Genomic DNA, 18331 nt, shown 5'->3' with positions numbered 1-18331 from the left:
ATATTTTGAATAAAAGATTTGAGTATGAAGACTTGGGCCTTGAAGCCCGTTGACGATTTTTTGGGATAAAAATCCATCATGGACCTTTTTTCGATTGGGGGCCGTTCAAATTGGAGTGTCCATACATGACAAGGGTTTTTTTTTTTTTTTTTTGTGGATGGGTTTCTGAACCCGTAAACCCAACTAACAAGGGTGAGATACCATATTAGCCTAAATCCCTAGGGACACGCAAATATCCCACAAACCACACATACCAGGTAAGTAGGGATAAATCCATGTGGATGGACAATGAGGGGGTTTGAACTCAAGACCTCTCCATTTTTGGAGTAATGCCTTGACCACTGCGTTCAGCTTGGCAAGTCACAATAATAGATGGGTTCGCAAATCAATTATATGAGCTGTAGTACAAACTAGTTCATTGTAATGCTTGGTGATTCGGTTGAGTAGGAACCAATTTGGTAACACAACCACCATGTTTTAAAGGTAGCTATTTATTTTATGAACAAAGTTGAAGTGACCTCAAGAGTGGAGCTCTCATCGCACACCCTGATGTGAAAGTGTATGGGAACCATAGATGCCTTCCTCGAGATGTGAGTGGAAAAACACATATGGTTCCTGTCCACTTTCACGATGTACGATATGAGGTCCAATCTTGAGGTCACTCTAACACGACTCTTATTTTATATTTATACTATATATATATATATATATATATATATATTATATATATATATTTTGACATTTTCATTTCTCTTTGTTTTAAGGGATATTAACCCCCGAAAAAAAATAAAAAAAAAACTTTGATGTTAACAAAATTTTCATAGGATTAAAAACTTAATCTTAATTTAATCAATTTAGTACAATAAATAGTATTGTCGAATGAAAATTACAGTCATATACAAAACACTATATGTTAAGTGGATTGAAGCAAATAGAATTTGAGGGTTTGAGAACAATACTATTGTCCTTCTCATTTACCAGGAAAGTACTCAAATTGATCGAATCGATTGAGAGTTTTAATTGCCTTTACCCTTATTATGTTATTTGTTTACTTAAGCGTACGGTCTTAGCTCCACTAAGGAGACACCATTCATTGTAACTTACTAACTTCGATAAAAGAAAATTCTTATAAGTAGTGTAGTTGTGTTGAAAAATCGATATGAAATGATTTTTCCTGGAAAATATGATTCATTGGTGTGTGATTGCTCATTTTTGTGAAAAATCATTATTTTTTTTCTTTTGAAAAATCATTTTTTTTCTTGTATATCTTAGCATGAAAATATTCCCCAATCCAACTTCTGAAAAATGATTTTTTATTTATTTATCTAGAAGATAAATTCCTAAGGCTATTTTCTTAGCATAACCTTGTCCTAATTAAAAATCAGTTCTCTTTTTTGACATTTTCCTATATGGTAAAAACTATTTGAAAGATATTTAGTTTTACTAAGAAAAACATTTCTCTTCAATAATAAATTAGACTGATGATAAAGAGTTGTGCTACATTGCCTACTTTGGACGTTGGGTCCAACATTGAGTTGACCAGGCAATGCACAGATAACCATAAATTTATTTCTTAAAAATATAAATTAGAAAATTAACGTTTCTTTATGCACTGTTAAGTCAACTCAGTGTTGAACCTAGTGTCCAACGCATGGTGGTCTATATGCGGTTGAGATGGCTAGGGTATAGAACCATAGATCTTTTGAGTCATGATAATTGGACTCCATTTTTTTGTATGTTCCCTTTGCAGAATCGTTGATTCAAGAGTCTAAATTTTTTTTTTTAATTATCAAGATTCCTATCTTTTTTACTATGTATCTAGAAGAAAAAGATCTATTGATTTGTGTCTTTGCCACGTCAGCTGCGTATGTTTACCACAACTCAATAATTTATGTAAGATTCCATCAAGAACCTAAGCTGTTTGTTGGATTATCAGGTTTTCGGCTGAAGTTGAAAGAGAAATGAAGTTGGCAGTCACTCCAGCATGACTCTTTTTAAAATAATAAAACAATGGAAGAAACGAATCCCACTCGTTGATGTGAAAGTACAGAGAAGGATGGCGTGCCAGCTTTTACTTATAACACACAAATCCAAATGATATTGGTGTGTTGCAAGTAAAAGTTAATGTAGCAATATAATTTTTCTTGAAATAAACACTGAAAATTATAGGAATTTATGCATCATTATACCCACATCGTACGGTGGAGAATGAGTTCATAGCTGTGGTATTGTGATTTGTGGTCAATATTAATTCTCAAACAGCTTAGAAATTATTTAAAAATAAAAATAATTATTTTTAAGCAAATGTAAAGTCATAACTCGTGCGAAACAGATGCTTCTGGACCCTTTAAAACTGGTTATTTTTCTTTTATATTTTGGGTTTCTTGCTGCAAGTTTAGAGAGATAGAGTCCAGACCCTTTCCTTCTTCTTGAAGAAATAGAGAGAGAGAGAGAGTTGAAGTGTGGGGTTTTCTTTGAATCGGCTTTTGGGACTGAAATGTCTTCTCCTGGAGAGTAATCTTCTTCTCTCAATTGAGTTTTTGATGTTTAAGTTATTAAACTCTGTAAATGTTAATATTATTCTTTAAAAATTACAAGAATAATATTAGTTAGGTTGTTTTTATTTCATTTGAAATGGTTTCATAGCTTCAGGAATCTGGATCCTGTTCTTGTTATATTCTAATTTGATTTGATTTGATTTTTTTTGAACTATCTAATTATGTATTTAACCTGTTATAGATTTTCCTCATTTTAACTTGTATGTAAGGGATGCCTCAAATTTGTGGACTGTAGCCTAATCTGTCCACAGTAGGAAGAATTTGAGTTTGATATAGAAGTCATGTAAGGCTGCTTAGGGTGTGATTTTCACAGTATATGCGATCATGAATAGTATAGGGTGGATATTACTTTATCTTTGACTACCCTTTCAATAACAATTGGTTTTGATAACTTTATGTAGAATTTCTCAAAACTTTCGATTGTATCGTGGAACCGATCTTCAATATGTATTTTAATAGAATTTTGTTTCCTCTCCGTAATATCTGTTTGTATTGTTTAAATTTGATGCGTGTGAAAGTCATTCAATCTGATGGTGATTGAATGACTTTGTTAAAGAATCAAAAAAGAAGGAAAAAAAAAGTGAAGAGAGCACTATATCGCTTTGACGATTTTGTTTTCATACAGAATTGTCTAGTTTGGGAGTAGTTTCTTCCTCGTGGTGGCATCATAGCACTTTCTATGTATTGGGAGGTCTATTCGTTTTTTTTTCCCTCTGTTTATAAATCAATAAATTTTATTTTATGGATCAAAGGAAAAAAGAAGAACAGCAGACCTGATGTTGCAATCTTATAGAGGAAGCTCTACGGCTGCACCGCAGTATTTTAATTCCCTCAATGAGCTTTAGTGCTTTTGTTGCCTTTGAGTCACTTCCCTAACTAGCCTCAAGAAAATGTAAATGATTCTTTGCACCCTATTTTTTCAATTGAACCCAGTTCCTGAAGGCTTCGGATTACAAATTAAAACCCTAAAATCAGCACCCTAAAACCCTTTGCTGAAACCCATTAAAACCCTAGATCAATGTTCCATTCTAATTCTTGTTCCATATTCTTCAAATTAAGACATTGCTGTCCTACATCAAATGTGGACCTGGAATAGAAGATTCTATCTTGACATTTCCCTCATTTTTTACCACAAGCAATTTTTTTTATTTATCAAGAGTATCATAAATGATATTTCGACCTATGATATTATGACCTGTCTGCAGATTATGCTTGTTCTATATGTCTTCTTCTGACCTCATCTTCTCTTTCACACTTACGCATCTTTTACAAAATCCCCTAGTGAAGAGTGGATGGAACTGATCACCTTCATCAATCTCATGGCAAGAGCTTTGGATTGAATTTTTAGAAAAATTCCCACTACTATAATCAACCTTAAATCCTTGGCCTTTACCACAAGGCTATGAAAGTGGTTTTTATGCCTTTATTAATAATTATTTATCTAGAAAGGGAAAAAAAGAATCCTCAAATGTTAGAGGTATTGTGTTTTTTTTTTTTTTTGGTTAGTATAAGATTTTATGAATACTTAAAGGAGATACACGAAACAATGGAGGTCGAGGAGGCCCCTAAGCAGAAAAGCAAAATAACAAAAACAAAAGAAAATACTACTAGTTACACAAGCTATTCCATCTAAAAATGAAGTCTTCGAAAGAGATCCCAGCGAAATCCTTGCTTAACTTAGCCCAGAAAAATAGTAGTCTTAAAATCTCCATGTACACCGTATGTGATTTGCTCTCCTTGCACTAGAACACCCTGTTGTTTCTTTCTTTCCAAAGACCCCAAGCAATGGCCGCTGGAAGAATAGCCCTAAGATGTCTTTTTCTATAAGAAAAGATGTTGTAAGCCCACCCTTCAAGTATCAAGGGAAAATTGTTGGGGAAAACCCAAAACATATGAAATAAAGAAAGAAACGATTTCCAAATAGTACTAGAAAAAGAACAATGAAGAAGAGTGTGGTCCATAGATTCGCCATCTTTCATACAAAGGGGACAAAAATTTCGAGTGATCCATCCATGAGATGTCAGATTGTCCAAAGTAAGAATCCTCCCTAGGGAAGCATGTCAAACGAAGAAAGATACCTTAGAGGGAACAAGAGATGACCAGATAAGAGAAATAGGAAAAATAGTCTTCGAACTAGGACTCAAGGCTTTGTAGAAAGAACACGCAGTGAATCTCCTGTCCTTAGTCTTGACCCATTCCCACCCATCTTGGTCGTACTTCATTTAAGAGATTTAGAAGAGATGTTACCTCGGTTATCTCCCAATCATTGAAATTCCTCTTAAACCCCAAGTCCCAGGAAAAAGTGTTCTCGTTATGGATTGAACAATGCTTTATTGAGCAGTTTCTATATAAAAAACAAACGTACAAAGATGGGTATTGAGTTGATAACGTCGAAATCCCACACCACCTATCTTCCCAAAACCTCACTCTATCCTCTAAGCCTACTCTAAAACTGACCTCTCTCTCAAAATCGCTAGTTACCTTGACAATCCCCTTCCACACACTGCAACTGGAAGTCTCTTTGGCTTCCCCGTTATACCACCCGAGCCTCTTTTCCCAGTACTTATCACAAATCACCTTCCTCCACAAGCTATCCTTTTCTTCTTCAAACCTTCATAACCACTTGCTTAAAAGGGCTCTATTAATTAACCTTAGTCCTCTAATCCCCCAATCGCCATTCCTCTTTGGGGGTGCAAATCAACTTCCACTTAATCAAATGGTACCTCCATGCTTATCATTCCACAAAAAAATTCTTCATGAGTCTTTCTATCCTGATCTCTACAGATTTTGGCATTGAGAAAAGGGAAAGAAAATAACTAGGAATGCTAGACAACGTGTTTTTTATCAATGTTACCTTACCTCCCTAGAGAGATACTTCGCTTTCCACATACTCAGCTTTTTTACCATTGTCAATAACACCATCCCAAATACTTTTACTATTATACACTTCTACTAGGGGAAGACCTAAATAGGAAGAGGGAAGATTGTCACTAGGGCACCCCAAAATAGTAGTGAAAATAAGGAGATCGATGTCATCCCTAACCCCAAAAATCTTACTTTTTTGTAAGTTAACATGAAGACTGGATATAGCCTCAAAGCTACTTAATAACACTCACAAGATCCTAACCTATTCTCATGAGTAGTCCAAGAACACTAAAATGTCGTCAGCAAATTGAAGGTGGGAGATCAATAGACTCTCATTATTTACTCTAAATCCTGAAAGCTTTCCAACTCCCACGACTCTTTTGAACAATCTCCCCAAGGCCTCAGCCACAATCAGAAAAAGGAAAGGAAATAAAGGATCACCCTGTCTCAAGCCCCTCGAACCCCTAAAGAAACCTGTCGGAGTATTGTTGACTAAAATGGAATAAGAAATCGAGGTTATAAACTTCATAATCCAACCAATCCATTTTCTTCCAAAACCCATCCTCCCCCTCATGTACTCCAAAAAATCCCAACACACATGATCATAGGCTTCTTGTTCTTAATTATCGAATCTAGACACTCATTAGCAATTAACACCATCTAGGATTTGTCTCTCCCTAACAAAAGTTCCTTGTTCCACATCTATAAGACTTTTCAAAATTTCTTTCAATCTTGAGGCTAACACTTTAGAAATGATTTTGTACACTAAACCAACCAAACTAATGGGTCTAAAGTCCCCAACATTGTCAACCCCCACTCTTTTAGGGATCAACACCACGAAGGTATTGTTCAAACCATAGTCCAAGCAATTCTTCTCCTGCAACTCCTTAATCACTTCCATAAGATCCTTCGACACAATGTCCCAACAATGTTTAAAGAAAGCCATGGTGAAGCCATCCGGACTGGGGGCCTTATCTCTCTACTCATAGAAAACACAATAGATCTCACCTCTTCTTCTTCAACCGGCCTCTCCAACCAAGTTTTTCCTTCCAGCAACAAAGTATTAAACTCCAAATTATTTGGGCGAGGTCTTAGGTTCTCCTTTCCCTATAAAACTCTTTGTAGTACCTCACCACACCATCCCTTTCCTTTTCTCTTTGTATTTAAAGGTTTTCATCCTATGCGCTTTGTGTGTAATCTTAGTCTTTTACGGGTTGGACATTTTAGTGAGGGTACTAACTGTTTCTTTCTTAGATACTCATCGTATAAGGTTACAATAATTTTATTCTGTTAATGAGAAATTTCTGAGTTAGTGGACTGACATTTTTTTGAGCTTATCTTATGAGGATGGGAATTCTTCATTGTAATTTCTTTTCATGAGATGGATATGGGAGTTGTTTTGTAAGGGTCTTGGAATCCTACTGTACAGTCATCATGGGTGTTTGGTCAAGCAAACATACCACTTTTGACTAAATGCAGATAAAAGTAATGATGGAACAAATTAAAATTTAGGGATACAAGTCATAGACAACCAATCGGTGCCATGCTATTAAATTGTACCTTTATAAGGTAGTAAACAAGTTTTTTTAAAAAAATAGTTTTTATTGTGTAAAACATAACGGGAAAAACTTTATACTTTTTTTTTTTTTTTTGGACATGCTATCTATACTAGAATTTATTCTGGACATGCTATCTTAATTTCTTGATGTATGAAGAAATACTTTATTTTTAAAAACTTTCTCTCGCTATCTCCCTCTATGTGACTTACCGTTTAGGTTAGTGGACAATGACAATGTTGGCCCCTTTTTGGTTTGAACACTTGCAGATTTTATGAACTACAAGTTTTTATCCTACTATACTGGGATATGGTTACACTTTGCAAGTATTATCTCCAAGGTTTAAAATGCGCTTGAATGATGGCTCTACATTATTTACAGTTTTACGCATTTCATCTACTTACATTTCCCAGAATAACTACTATTTTAAAGTGATCTATGGAGTAGTATTTCCTATTAACGGTCTAAATTAGATGTTCCACACAAAACAAAGCTTTTCTCAATAGGGAAACTAGAGATAGTGACATTATTCGACCTAAAATGAAGCCTTTTCACCAACAGTGGCATTTTTTTCTTCGTAAGGCAATTGTTTCAATCCATTTTTATTGTCATTGAAAGCTTTATATATCTGTATTTTCTTGAACAATTAACCTCTGTCGCGGCTATTCTAATTTCCATCCCAATCTTCTTCTTGTTTCACATTGTTTCAGATTTTATAATTCACTTCCACCCATAAGCAAGGCTTATGGTACCCTGTGTTTGCTGGCCACTGCAGCATATCACTTGCATCTACATGATCCTGCTCATACTGCATTGGATTATGACCTGGTATTTCAACGTTTTCAGGTATGCTTTTCCATCTTCTGCTGGTTTTCAATTATATGTTGAAATATCTAGAGCTACAATCTACAACTTTTCACTTTAATATGGGCTTTTATTGTCATGTGTGGATGATTGGGCATGTAAATTTAGACCATCTATCTGCCGCTTGTATTTGTTTCCTTTTATCTATAATTTTTTTTTATAGACCATCTATATTATAGAACGACTTTATATTGACCATATGATAAGGTCCTTGTCCATGTAAACGTTTGTACGTGTTTTGATTGCTTAAAGTGTGAGGCAGGGCATAAGCCTTATAATCAACTTTTAAAATGAACAATAAAGATAAACAGATAAATAGTAGGATGAACTGAGTAAAAAAAAATACTGACATGTTATTTAATCTATAGTACCAGATTATTATTTAACTAAGAGTGGGGTGTGTGTTTGTTTGCGGGTGGGTTAGGCGGTGATAGAAAATAAAATTCAACTTTATATGCAACTATAATGTGCCACGACCAACATATGCACACCAGGGTTTATCTTTGATGTGTTCTCAAAATTTTAATGGAGAAACTGTGCGAGCTTTTAAATTTTATCATGGTATACTGCAGTTTGAAAGCTCTGCTTGGAGGGTATCCTTGAGGCATAAACCTCAAACGCTGTTTTAAAAATACTGGCCAATTCAGTTCGCTTAATGTCATGTCTATTTTGTCACGAGCTGGTTGGTTTGATGCTTTGAGGATTTCACATGTCTTTTGATATGTATTATTGTATTGAAAATCATGGAAGTTTAAGTTGAAAGTCAGTGGAAAGAATCTTTGTTGGGAAGTATAGGTAATTCTATGTTCTTTTCACGTGTCTTTCCTATCTATTCCAATTTTTGGTTGTATATAAAATTATTGAAATGATTTTTCAGAGAACTTTGTAGTTTGTACCTCCTCCAGATGACTAAATGTCTTATCATTCCTTTTCAATTGACTGGATGAAGTCAAAAAACATTTGGTTATCTTAATATGTCAAATGTTCTCTGGAGAAATCATGCCCTAAGAATTACTCTTATTCATAAAAGGAACAGTATGCGTGAACACGCACACACACAAGTATATGTATTTGTGTTGTGTGTATAATACTTTCTTATCATATTTTATGATAAATAATTATGTTTGTAGACCCCTTTTGGACATTTGTTGCCATGGGCATTAATCTTCATCAACGGTAAGTGCTCATATATACCCATAAGATACTGATACTGGTTGGGGGTATTGTGCCAGTGCTGGTGACTATTATTCTCATTTCCTGTTGTACCACTATTATTTTCTGGACTCCTAACTGTTCCCGTGCTTGTTTTGCAGCAAACATATATAAATAGTATAATGTTGTTTTGAACTATCATAGAACATTGTGCATGATTGGAAGTTTTTATATGTGGCATGATGTTTAAATACTAAACGCTGATACTAGCTTTAAAAATTTATGCTAAAGCATGTTATCAACATATTCAATGAGATGCTTCTATCAGTATCTGTTCTTGGATTCCACGAATCAGGAATTATATCCCCTTTTGCCTTTCTGGTGTCTGTATCTGAGAATCTGGGATCATGGTTCCTCATAGCTTCATGGCTCTTATTTATCTGAGGTCCCTTTGCTTTTCACTTTCTGGTGTCTTTATGTCTAAATGTTTCTTTTCTATTTATTTCTAGGTATGGAGACTGGTTACAAACTTTTTCTTCCTTGGCAAATTTTCTATCAATTTTGGGATTCGTCTCTTAATGATGTAAGCAAAAAATTTCTATCAAACTGCCTATGTGAAGCAGTTAGATGATTGTGACTTTACAAAGCAATTCTCTGTAGTTTTCCACGTTGAGGAAATCTACTGTTTGATAACATGGTGTTTCCACGTTGCAGAGCAAGGTATGGGGTCCAGCTAGAGAAAGGACCATTCGAAAGGCGTACAGCAGATTTCTTGTGGATGATGATATTTGGAGCCTTGTCGTTACTGGTGTGTGAGATACTAGGTGGTCTTTTCCATTTTGGTAGTCATTCTAAAGAACAGATGTGTTCTAATGATTGCATGATCATTTGAGTACACAAATTTATCTATTTTTAATCATTTTGTGTCCTGTCTTATTCTCTCTTTTTGATGCTGTAGGTATTGTCCGCCATCCCCTTTTTCCGGACATACTTCTTAGGGATCTCTTTGGTGTTCATGCTTCTCTATGTCTGGAGTAGAGAATTTCCAGATGCCCAAATCAACATATACGGCCTTGTGGCACTCAAGGTATGTGGACTTCTGTTCATCTTTTTATAAATATATATTTTACTGCTCAGATATTAATTTGGAATCTCTCTTATTTGTATTCATATTTAATTGCTTTCAGGCATTTTATCTCCCATGGGCAATGCTTGCTTTGGATGTTATTTTTGGTGCACCCCTCATGCTAGACCTGCTGGGCATCGTCGCTGGACATTTGTATTATTTCTTGACAGTGTTGCATCCACTTGCCGGTGGAAAGAATATATTGAAGACTCCAAACTGGTTGTATCCTTCCATTTTTGTTTTCTTTTTGTTGAAATCTGACACCACCATTATCATATCTTTCCTTCAGGTGATTAGACATTTAATTTCTGTCAGAAGTTTTTGCTACTTAGGTAAGGTAAATTTCTTGCATGGCCACTAAATTTCTATGGGAGTATCATTTAAGATTCAAGCTGTAATCAGCACTGTTCAATACCCCCATCTTACGGTTATGGCCCATACAAATGGCATAGCCATTTGCATGATGGGGCTGTACTGGGGATCTTCTGCACAATAATATTGAGCTACCATCCAACAATGATTCTTTATCTGAAATATTTCCCATCCCTACTGTATCTAATGAAAATGTAGCCTTTGTGGCTATATTTATTAAAAAAATACCCCCTATATTATTAATTCTTGCTAATATCATTATTTAGGGAGTTCTGTTATATATGCAGGGCACCTTTATAACCATCCCACAAGAAGTCTTGAATTACAACATTCCCAAGTTATTTTTTATAACTAACCATATCCACTACATTTATTAAAAAATGTTTTATTTTTTTGTTTGGAATTTTCAAAATCCATAACTTCCAAGCTTCAGGTGGTTGGAGATGAAGATTGTAGAGATATAAAAATAAAAAAACTCTCATTATGTTTGTTTACAATGAACGCTAATATTAAATTTTTTTATATAATTATAAAACTGTATGAAATTTTCCGTTCGTCTTACAAATTTGATTTTCCACTATCTATAAAAAAAAATCTGGCAACTATGATCTCTAACTACGGATTTGCCATTTTTATATTTTTCTTTTTTCTAATACTCTTATCCAAAATCCCCTTTATTAATCTTGAATGAAAATAGTAAGTAATGCTATTACATACGTAACATGTGCATTCTCCCTAGTATTCTTAATGATCGAAAGAAGGCAATAAATTGGATACCTACAATCATCCAGTCGGTTTTTCCCACACCCTGTATCTATGCTGCCATGTGACAGCTATGGCATTTGTGGACCATATATAGGAGAAGAATCTAGAATGTTTGCCTTTCCCCTTTGAACTCTTGTGGTTCATTCTGTTGGAATTTATGGGTCATTTCATTGGTTGCATGCTCGGCACCCGTGGGACGCTACTGTCTGCATTTTTACTTCATGCACTACTATGGTGCCTGATGGGCATTGTTCTTAAGCTCCCAGCTTTTGTCTGGGTAGTGATACTCTACTGTCTCCAATCTACGTTGTCCATATTCCAATCTATGTGACAAGTCGTCCTCTTGTGCTGCTCACGTGCCAACGCTTTTTTCAAATCGTTCCGAATTTGTTCTAATATTTTGTTTTCACCTATTATTTATATATTTTTCTATATAATTTTAATTTACATATTAGCTTATCTGAATACATTCTTTCTCAATTCTACACTTGATTGGGGGGCCTACTCCTTGTGCTGTTTGCTAGGGTTCCTATAGAGAGTTCCTATGTTTAACATAAAAACCATTTGCTTGCTATCTGAGATCGCATTTGTATGCCATTGATTTCAGTTTATATATTATCATATTTTTGTGTGTTATGCTATACCCTTAACTTGTACTTAATAGGCATAAACTTGTCATGAGGTGGGGGATTGGATATCAGGCAACTGGACGACCTGTCCAGCCTGATAGGACGACCAGTGGTGTGGCTTTCAGAGGGAGAAGCTATCGCCTTAGCTGATAAGAAGATCGCTCTCTTGCTTCACTCATCGGTTTGAATATCCAACCATCATCGATTTTCTCACCAACTTTTAGATGACACCGCCAACAACACAAATGAAGTTCCTCATGCTGGAAGAAGTAAGGGCTTTCTTGAGATGGTAAGAGACATTGCACAGCTTGGGAGAAGAGCTACCTTTACATTTCTTCCTGCCCACTTAGTTGTTTTGGACTACAAAAAGGGAAATAAACTTCACTCAAAACATTGTAGTTGAAGATTGATGGTGCTTTGTACTGCATAGCTACATAAAATTTCAATTCGTCGGTGTTTGTTTTGAATCTTTTCATTTTTAAATAGGCATTTAAAAATGATTTTGAATTGAGGTGCCATCGTGTTCAAGTCTATTTACATGTTCTCCCCTAAAGTTGAAAACACTCCCATCAAACAATTATTTTTAAATGGCAGGACTATCCTTATTTGCAATTTTATAAATTACAGAAGAGTAGGATTCAAAGATAAAAATATCCATCATTTTTAAAAGCTAGAAATCATATGGGTATCTTTGGTTTTTTGTTTTTTTTTTTTTTGTGCCTAAAATAATATAAACAAATAAAAATACTAAAACAAGAGTTCTAATATTTAGAGCATTACAATTCACTTTTTTTTTTTTTTTTTAAATTTTCTTATGGTTTGAAAAAGTAAAATTAGTTGAGGCATAAAATTAAGGGAATCTACCATGATTTTATTTAATTGGGCATTATAATTATCTTTTGTGTAAGTGAACTATATCATTTGTATATTAAAGGTATTTTCTGTTGATTAAATAATGGTTTTGAACATTGAAAGGGTTATGTGGTAATGGTGTCAGATGTTGAACAATATTTTTTTAATGGTGTTGGAAGGTTTTTTACTCGCAGATACATTTGGATCTGATCTCTGCAAAATAAGGGATTATCTTGTATATAAAGATTCATGATTTTGTAGCTAAGTTGAAAAAGTAAGGTTTGGGTTTGGATAGAGTTGTTTTGATATAGTGGAGAATGTGGTAATAATGAGTCGTGCTGGAGTGACTCTCAAGCTGGAATCTCACATCGCACTTCTTGACGTGAAAGTGGATGGGAATCATAGATGCTTTTTCACTCGTATCTCAATGAAAGGCATCTATGGTTCTCATACACTTTATAAGCCAAGAAAGGCGATATGAAGTTCCGAAGCCCGAGGTCACACTTCAGCATTATTGGGAAATAATACATGGACGACTAGATTTTGTGGATCCTGACGGATGATCTGGATCCTTATGTTACAAATATGGCTGCTTTAAAGTTGAGGAGAAGAAACAGGGAGAGAACGGATCTGGCCCCCATCAAAGTGGATCAAATCATATTAGTTGTTCTTATTTTCATGTTCATAACAATTGATATTAGAAAGTTGGGCTGAGGGTTGTGGGCTCAACTACTCACAAGATTTCCTTCAACTTTGCGTTCACATGGTGATATGAATAACACAAAAATGCATTTTCTCTGGAAAATAATCTCCTCATTTTGACAGGTAAACATAATCTAATATATTTCTCCCTAGAAAAACGATTTTCTCATCGTCGAAGTATGGGGTTTTTTTTATTGTTGTTCTCTCACAATTAACTGGGGACCCAACAAAACTATACCCTCACTTTTGACACTTTCCTAGGCAAAAATTTTATGAGCAAATCCATTTCTGAGGGAAAATGATTTCCCTCAGTTGAACATTTTATCTAAAATCATTCACTTCCCTGATAAATGAAAATTTTTTCTTCCCTAACTTCAAAATGGATTAATTTTGTCCAAATGGAAATAAATGCAAATCAAATCTAACTGAAGACTTCATTCTCAATTCCTTACTAATGCCATATATTGCCGTCACATAATTTGGACGAGCAGAATAATAGTGATGGTTACATACATGCACAGGAACCCCTATATGCTAAAGAAATGTAAAAGAGATTGTTACTATAGACGACATACCCGAGAAGACTAAAAAAGCATGCAACCTAATTAGTGAGGGTTATATGCCAAAGAAATGTAAAAGAGATTGTACTATGGACGACAGACCCGAGAAAAAAGCATGCTTTGCCAGGAAAAGCTTGCAATTAACATGATGGGATGATGTTGTTTCAGCCAGTTCTATAGCACTCGGCCTTAAAAGAGGGTGAAACATGTCCAGCCCTGCAAATCATCCCCTATAGATACCCGAGGGGTCTGCATTTTGAATGATCCAGGGATGTTCAAGAAGCTTGTGTAGAGGTAGACGTTGTGAGGAATCCTTGACAAGCATCTGTTGAGAGAATCAAAATTCAAACCAACCATAAACACACGAGTATCTCTGGCACATATAAATATTTACGAATAATATATCACAAGAGATCACACACACCTGGCTGATGAGGTCCTTTGCAGCAGCAGAAACAAATGGTTTAAGGGGAAACTTGAGATCCACTTTTATTATCCTGGATATAACAAGAAAGGAAAACTCCTTAATCCTATAAACAAACAGTTTCCATTAAATTGATATGCACAAAAGAAAGAGCAGAAATTATCATATTTAGCGAACATCATACATCTTTGCACAAATTAGAAGATAAAATAGAACTTTTACTTATCCAAAAGAAAAGAAAGAACATATAACAGAACATTGAAAAAGAAACATCACATAAGAAAACAAAGCCACATATTTCAATTCCCGTCCTCGAAGACCAATGAAAATCGTGTGTGAACCAAAACTGCTGCATGCATACCTTCTATAAGTGTCCGAATGTTCCTTTGCCTCAAATGGAGGGACCCCATAAAGAAACTCGTAACACAATATCCCAAGACTCCAAATGTCCACGCTTGCATCATGTTCTACACTCTCCACTGAAAACAAAGCAAAAAAATAAAATAAAATTTGCATTAGCTTTACATGAACCTCGAAGGTCGTAATAGAGAAAAATCTACAGACCTTGTAAAACCTATTTGCATCCTTGATCATACATACCCATCTCAGGTGGGAGGTAATCCAGTGTACCACACATGGTCCGTCTACGGTTAAATGTATGCACAGACCAACCAAAATCCGCAATTTTCAGCTCACCCTGCGAAGAAAACCCAATATACAACATAATGAGCACGTGAATTGCTTCATAACGAGATGAAGGAAAAGGAACAATGGCTCAATCACAGACTACTATACCTGGGATCCAATCAAAAGGTTCTCTGGTTTGATATCTCTGTGTATAACATGCTTTCCATGGCAATATATTAAAGCTCGAGCCAAGGATGAAATGTACTGGTGCCATCCATTGCATGCACAAGAACAAATTCTCAAATCAGATATACTTGTATCAATTGAAAAACATGAGAATTAAAGCTCAAGCCAAGGATGAAATGTACTGGTGCCATCCATTGCATGCACAAGAACAAATTCTCAAATCAAGAGAGGGGAAGTAGTATAGGAAGTTGTCATCAACATTCTAGCTCTAAGTTTCTTTCTGTGCAAAACCCTTCAAATAATAATTGTTTTGTTCTTGTTTTTTTGTTTTGTTTTGCTCTCAACCTCCTTCTGTACTTCCCTATCTTTGTTTAATGACGTTTTTATTTGTCAAAAAAAAGGAGAGAGGAAATGCAAGCTGGCAAGAGTGTCTGTAGAAACTCACAGTGGCAGTGCGTTGTTCACTGAAGTGTTTGCATCTCTGTAGTTCCTTATACAGTTCACCTTTTGCTGCATATTCTAGTATCAAATAAACCCTCGTCTGCAACAAATCAAAGAAGAGTAAAAAATGTTCAGGACTACTAATCTTTAAATTAAAATTGAGTGCTGCATATTGCATATAGGAGTGGCAGAATGAATGTTTCTGAACCTGATCATAGAAGTAGCCGTAGAGGCGTAAGATGTTGGGGTGGCGAAGATGGCTCTGTATCTCAATTTCTCGGCGCAGTTGATGTTCAACCTGAGACTGTTTCAGCTGGCTCTTAAAGAGTACTTTCAATGCCACTATGTGATTGCTCTGCTTCAGAATAATGAATAACTCAAGTTATTAGTCCATGGTAAAAAGAAAATACTAATTTAAATTTACAGGAAAATAACCGAAAAAAAGTTACAAGCAATTCGTGAATCAAACATTCAGCTTCACTTCTAAAAGAAATGAACAAATGATATGGGAAGACGATAGCCTCTTTGAGTACGAAAACTTCCACTGGGTGGACCCCTAATAGACCTTAAATGCAGCAAAAAAAAAAAAAAAGGTCTAGCAAAAGCAACATAATTTTGAGAATTGCAGGGGAAATCAGCTGGATACAACATAATCTAATTTGCAACAGAATAGAAAAGTAGCTACGATTTCTGTCACATAGTTGATCTCAGTTGTAGTCAAAGTGGACTCAAACTTCCCTTTCAAGTGCATTGGTTCTCCTTGCACAAAATCTCGTCTACAATGGTTCATCCACAACATTGTTTAAGAAAATTAAGACAAATTTTGTACCCAAACAAAGTTATAATTTCTCATTAATATAAGTGGAATCAAACTGCTCTTTGAGGTGCTTTGGTTCTCCTTGCACAAATCTCAGCTTCCATGGTTCATCCACAACATTGTTAAAGAAAATTAAGACAGCTTTGTAACCAAACAAAGTTACTGTTTCTCATTAATATAAGTGGACTCAAACTGCTTTTTCAAGTGCATTGGTTCTCCTTGCACAAAACCTCATCTTCCATGGCTCATCCACAACATTGTTTGAGAAAATTAAAACAGTTTTGTGACCAAACAAAGTCATAATTTCTCATTAATGTAAGTGGACAAACACATCTTTATCTTAGATCATGTACATGTATAACCAGAACCTTAGATCAAAACATCAAGGAAACATAAAAAGAAAAAGATAAGAAAGAATACCCAGAACACAAAAAAGATTTACACCATCATCTTTGAGAAAGATAATATCTGCCAATACCTGCCCGAAAATCCAAACCTTGAAACCCTAGTTTCAGGGTTTCAAATCTATCACAACACAAATTACAGACAGGAACTAAGAAACCCTTCACTCATCTACCATGAATAACAAACAAAAATCCATCGGCCATCGCAAACGAATTTAAATTCGACGTACAGATACCCAACTAGAATAACAAATCACGAAATCCAGAAACTTATAAAGGAAAAAAAGGGAGAAGCAACAAAAACACCAATAAATGTAAATGGAAGAAAATTATTTGACAATAACAAACCTCCTTTTCCCTCGCCAAATACACATGGCCAAACTTTCCTCTTCCAAGAGGCTTTCCAATGTCAAAGTCGTTGAGAATCCACCTCCGTTTCCCCGTCATCGTAACCTCTGAAGAAGCCTGAAAATTTGAAACTCTCAAACTTATCATCCATCCGAAACCTAATAATCCTAGATAGAATTGTCACAGATGAAGATCCTCACATATAAAATATGTTTTTGGAACAAATCCATGAAAAAATAACATTCCTGAAAAAAGAATCAATTTTATTTCTGTAAAGGCGGCGAAAAATTGATAAAAATGTAATCCTAAATTCCTGTTTCTATCCCCAATTTAATCCAAAACAGATGTTTCTTAGAACCATTTCAGGTAAAAACTGCCGTTTTTTCCGCCCAAAATCGTTATTCAAAGAGGGCTGACCTTCCTAAGAAAGTACAGGGATCAGGAACCCTAGGAAAGAACACAGAAAACTCCAAATTACCAAGAAACTTTCCTCCCTTCTTTTGAGGATGTTCCCCCTTATAAATTACAATCCTGGATTCGAGAACCCCCTAATCTAAAACCCTAATCAAGCAAACTATCATCAAGAACCTAACCAACCAAAACCCTAATTCAACTTCTTTTCTAGAACCATGGAAGATCTAGCATCTTTTTCGCTTACCTTCTCTTCTGGATGGTTTTCCGAAGCGATCGTCATGAGAGCAAGAGAGAGACGAAGATGAGGGAGGACCCAAGACGTATGTGTTGTTGAATGATCTTGTAACGGTCCTATTGCTGGAGTTCTTATTATATTTTTTCAAAATTTAGGTTCGGCTCTTCCAACGGTCGGATTTCTAGAGTTTAATTTTGTTTTCTTCTCCAAAAATTTGATAGCTTCGAAATTTGAAATGTGCATGAGTTTTGATCCAGTGCACCTTCGTGCAGTAAAAATACCACACTCCCATGATTTCTGCCGACACGTTTAGGACCAAACAGGGTTTTCTGGTCTTTTCACTCGTAAAAAATATATATATATTAAAGGCCTTTAAATAGACAAAAATGTCTCTTTCTTAGACCTCTCAAGTCAACTTCCAACACGTTCGGGAA

General features: G+C 35.3%; 2 protein-coding genes across 2 annotated transcripts; one reads left to right on the top strand and one right to left on the bottom strand.

Annotated features, from left to right (window-relative positions):
• The first annotated feature begins 2355 nt into the window (after positions 1 to 2355).
• Positions 2356 to 12354, top strand: DER1 (DERLIN-1). The gene is made up of 7 exons (XM_086452663.1): positions 2356 to 2514; positions 7690 to 7825; positions 9505 to 9578; positions 9710 to 9803; positions 9954 to 10082; positions 10183 to 10343; positions 11923 to 12354. Exons 1-7 carry the CDS (start codon positions 2498 to 2500, stop codon positions 12035 to 12037), a joined length of 726 nt encoding a protein of 241 aa, XP_086308789.1. The 5' UTR covers positions 2356 to 2497; the 3' UTR covers positions 12038 to 12354.
• Positions 12355 to 13879: 1525 nt separating this feature from the next.
• LOC147397163 (serine/threonine-protein kinase Aurora-2) lies at positions 13880 to 18085 on the bottom strand. The gene is made up of 9 exons (XM_086452662.1): positions 17907 to 18085; positions 17249 to 17365; positions 15888 to 16034; positions 15684 to 15779; positions 15221 to 15316; positions 15026 to 15122; positions 14787 to 14904; positions 14426 to 14498; positions 13880 to 14326 (listed from the first exon to the last, which is right to left on the bottom strand). The coding sequence occupies exons 1-9, from the start codon at positions 17940 to 17942 to the stop codon at positions 14225 to 14227; spliced, it is 882 nt and encodes a 293-aa protein (XP_086308788.1). The 5' UTR covers positions 17943 to 18085; the 3' UTR covers positions 13880 to 14224.
• Between the last annotated feature and the right edge of the window lie 246 nt (positions 18086 to 18331).

This window comes from Akebia trifoliata, chromosome 8 (genome assembly GCF_017979445.1).
Source record: "Akebia trifoliata isolate Shusen 1 chromosome 8, ASM1797944v1, whole genome shotgun sequence".
Lineage (NCBI taxonomy): Eukaryota > Viridiplantae > Streptophyta > Magnoliopsida > Ranunculales > Lardizabalaceae > Akebia > Akebia trifoliata.
The sequence above is the reverse complement of the archived record's forward strand: the minus strand, read 5'-3'. Positions and strand labels throughout refer to the sequence as shown.

Bases quoted from the DNA above. Each gene is read 5' to 3' on its own strand.
- DER1 (XM_086452663.1), top strand. The intron at 7,826-9,504 runs GTATGCTTTTCC...ATTTATTTCTAG, and splicing joins TGGTATTTCAACGTTTTCAG to GTATGGAGACTGGTTACAAA. The intron at 9,804-9,953 runs GTGTGTGAGATA...TTGATGCTGTAG, and splicing joins TTGGAGCCTTGTCGTTACTG to GTATTGTCCGCCATCCCCTT.
- LOC147397163 (XM_086452662.1), bottom strand. From the start codon at position 17,942: ATGACGATCGCTTCGGAAAACCATCCAGAAGAGAAG. The intron at 15,317-15,683 runs GTGAGTTTCTAC...GGATGGCACCAG, and splicing joins GTGAACAACGCACTGCCACT to TACATTTCATCCTTGGCTCG. The intron at 14,905-15,025 runs GTATGTATGATC...CTTTGTTTTCAG, and splicing joins TTACCTCCCACCTGAGATGG to TGGAGAGTGTAGAACATGAT.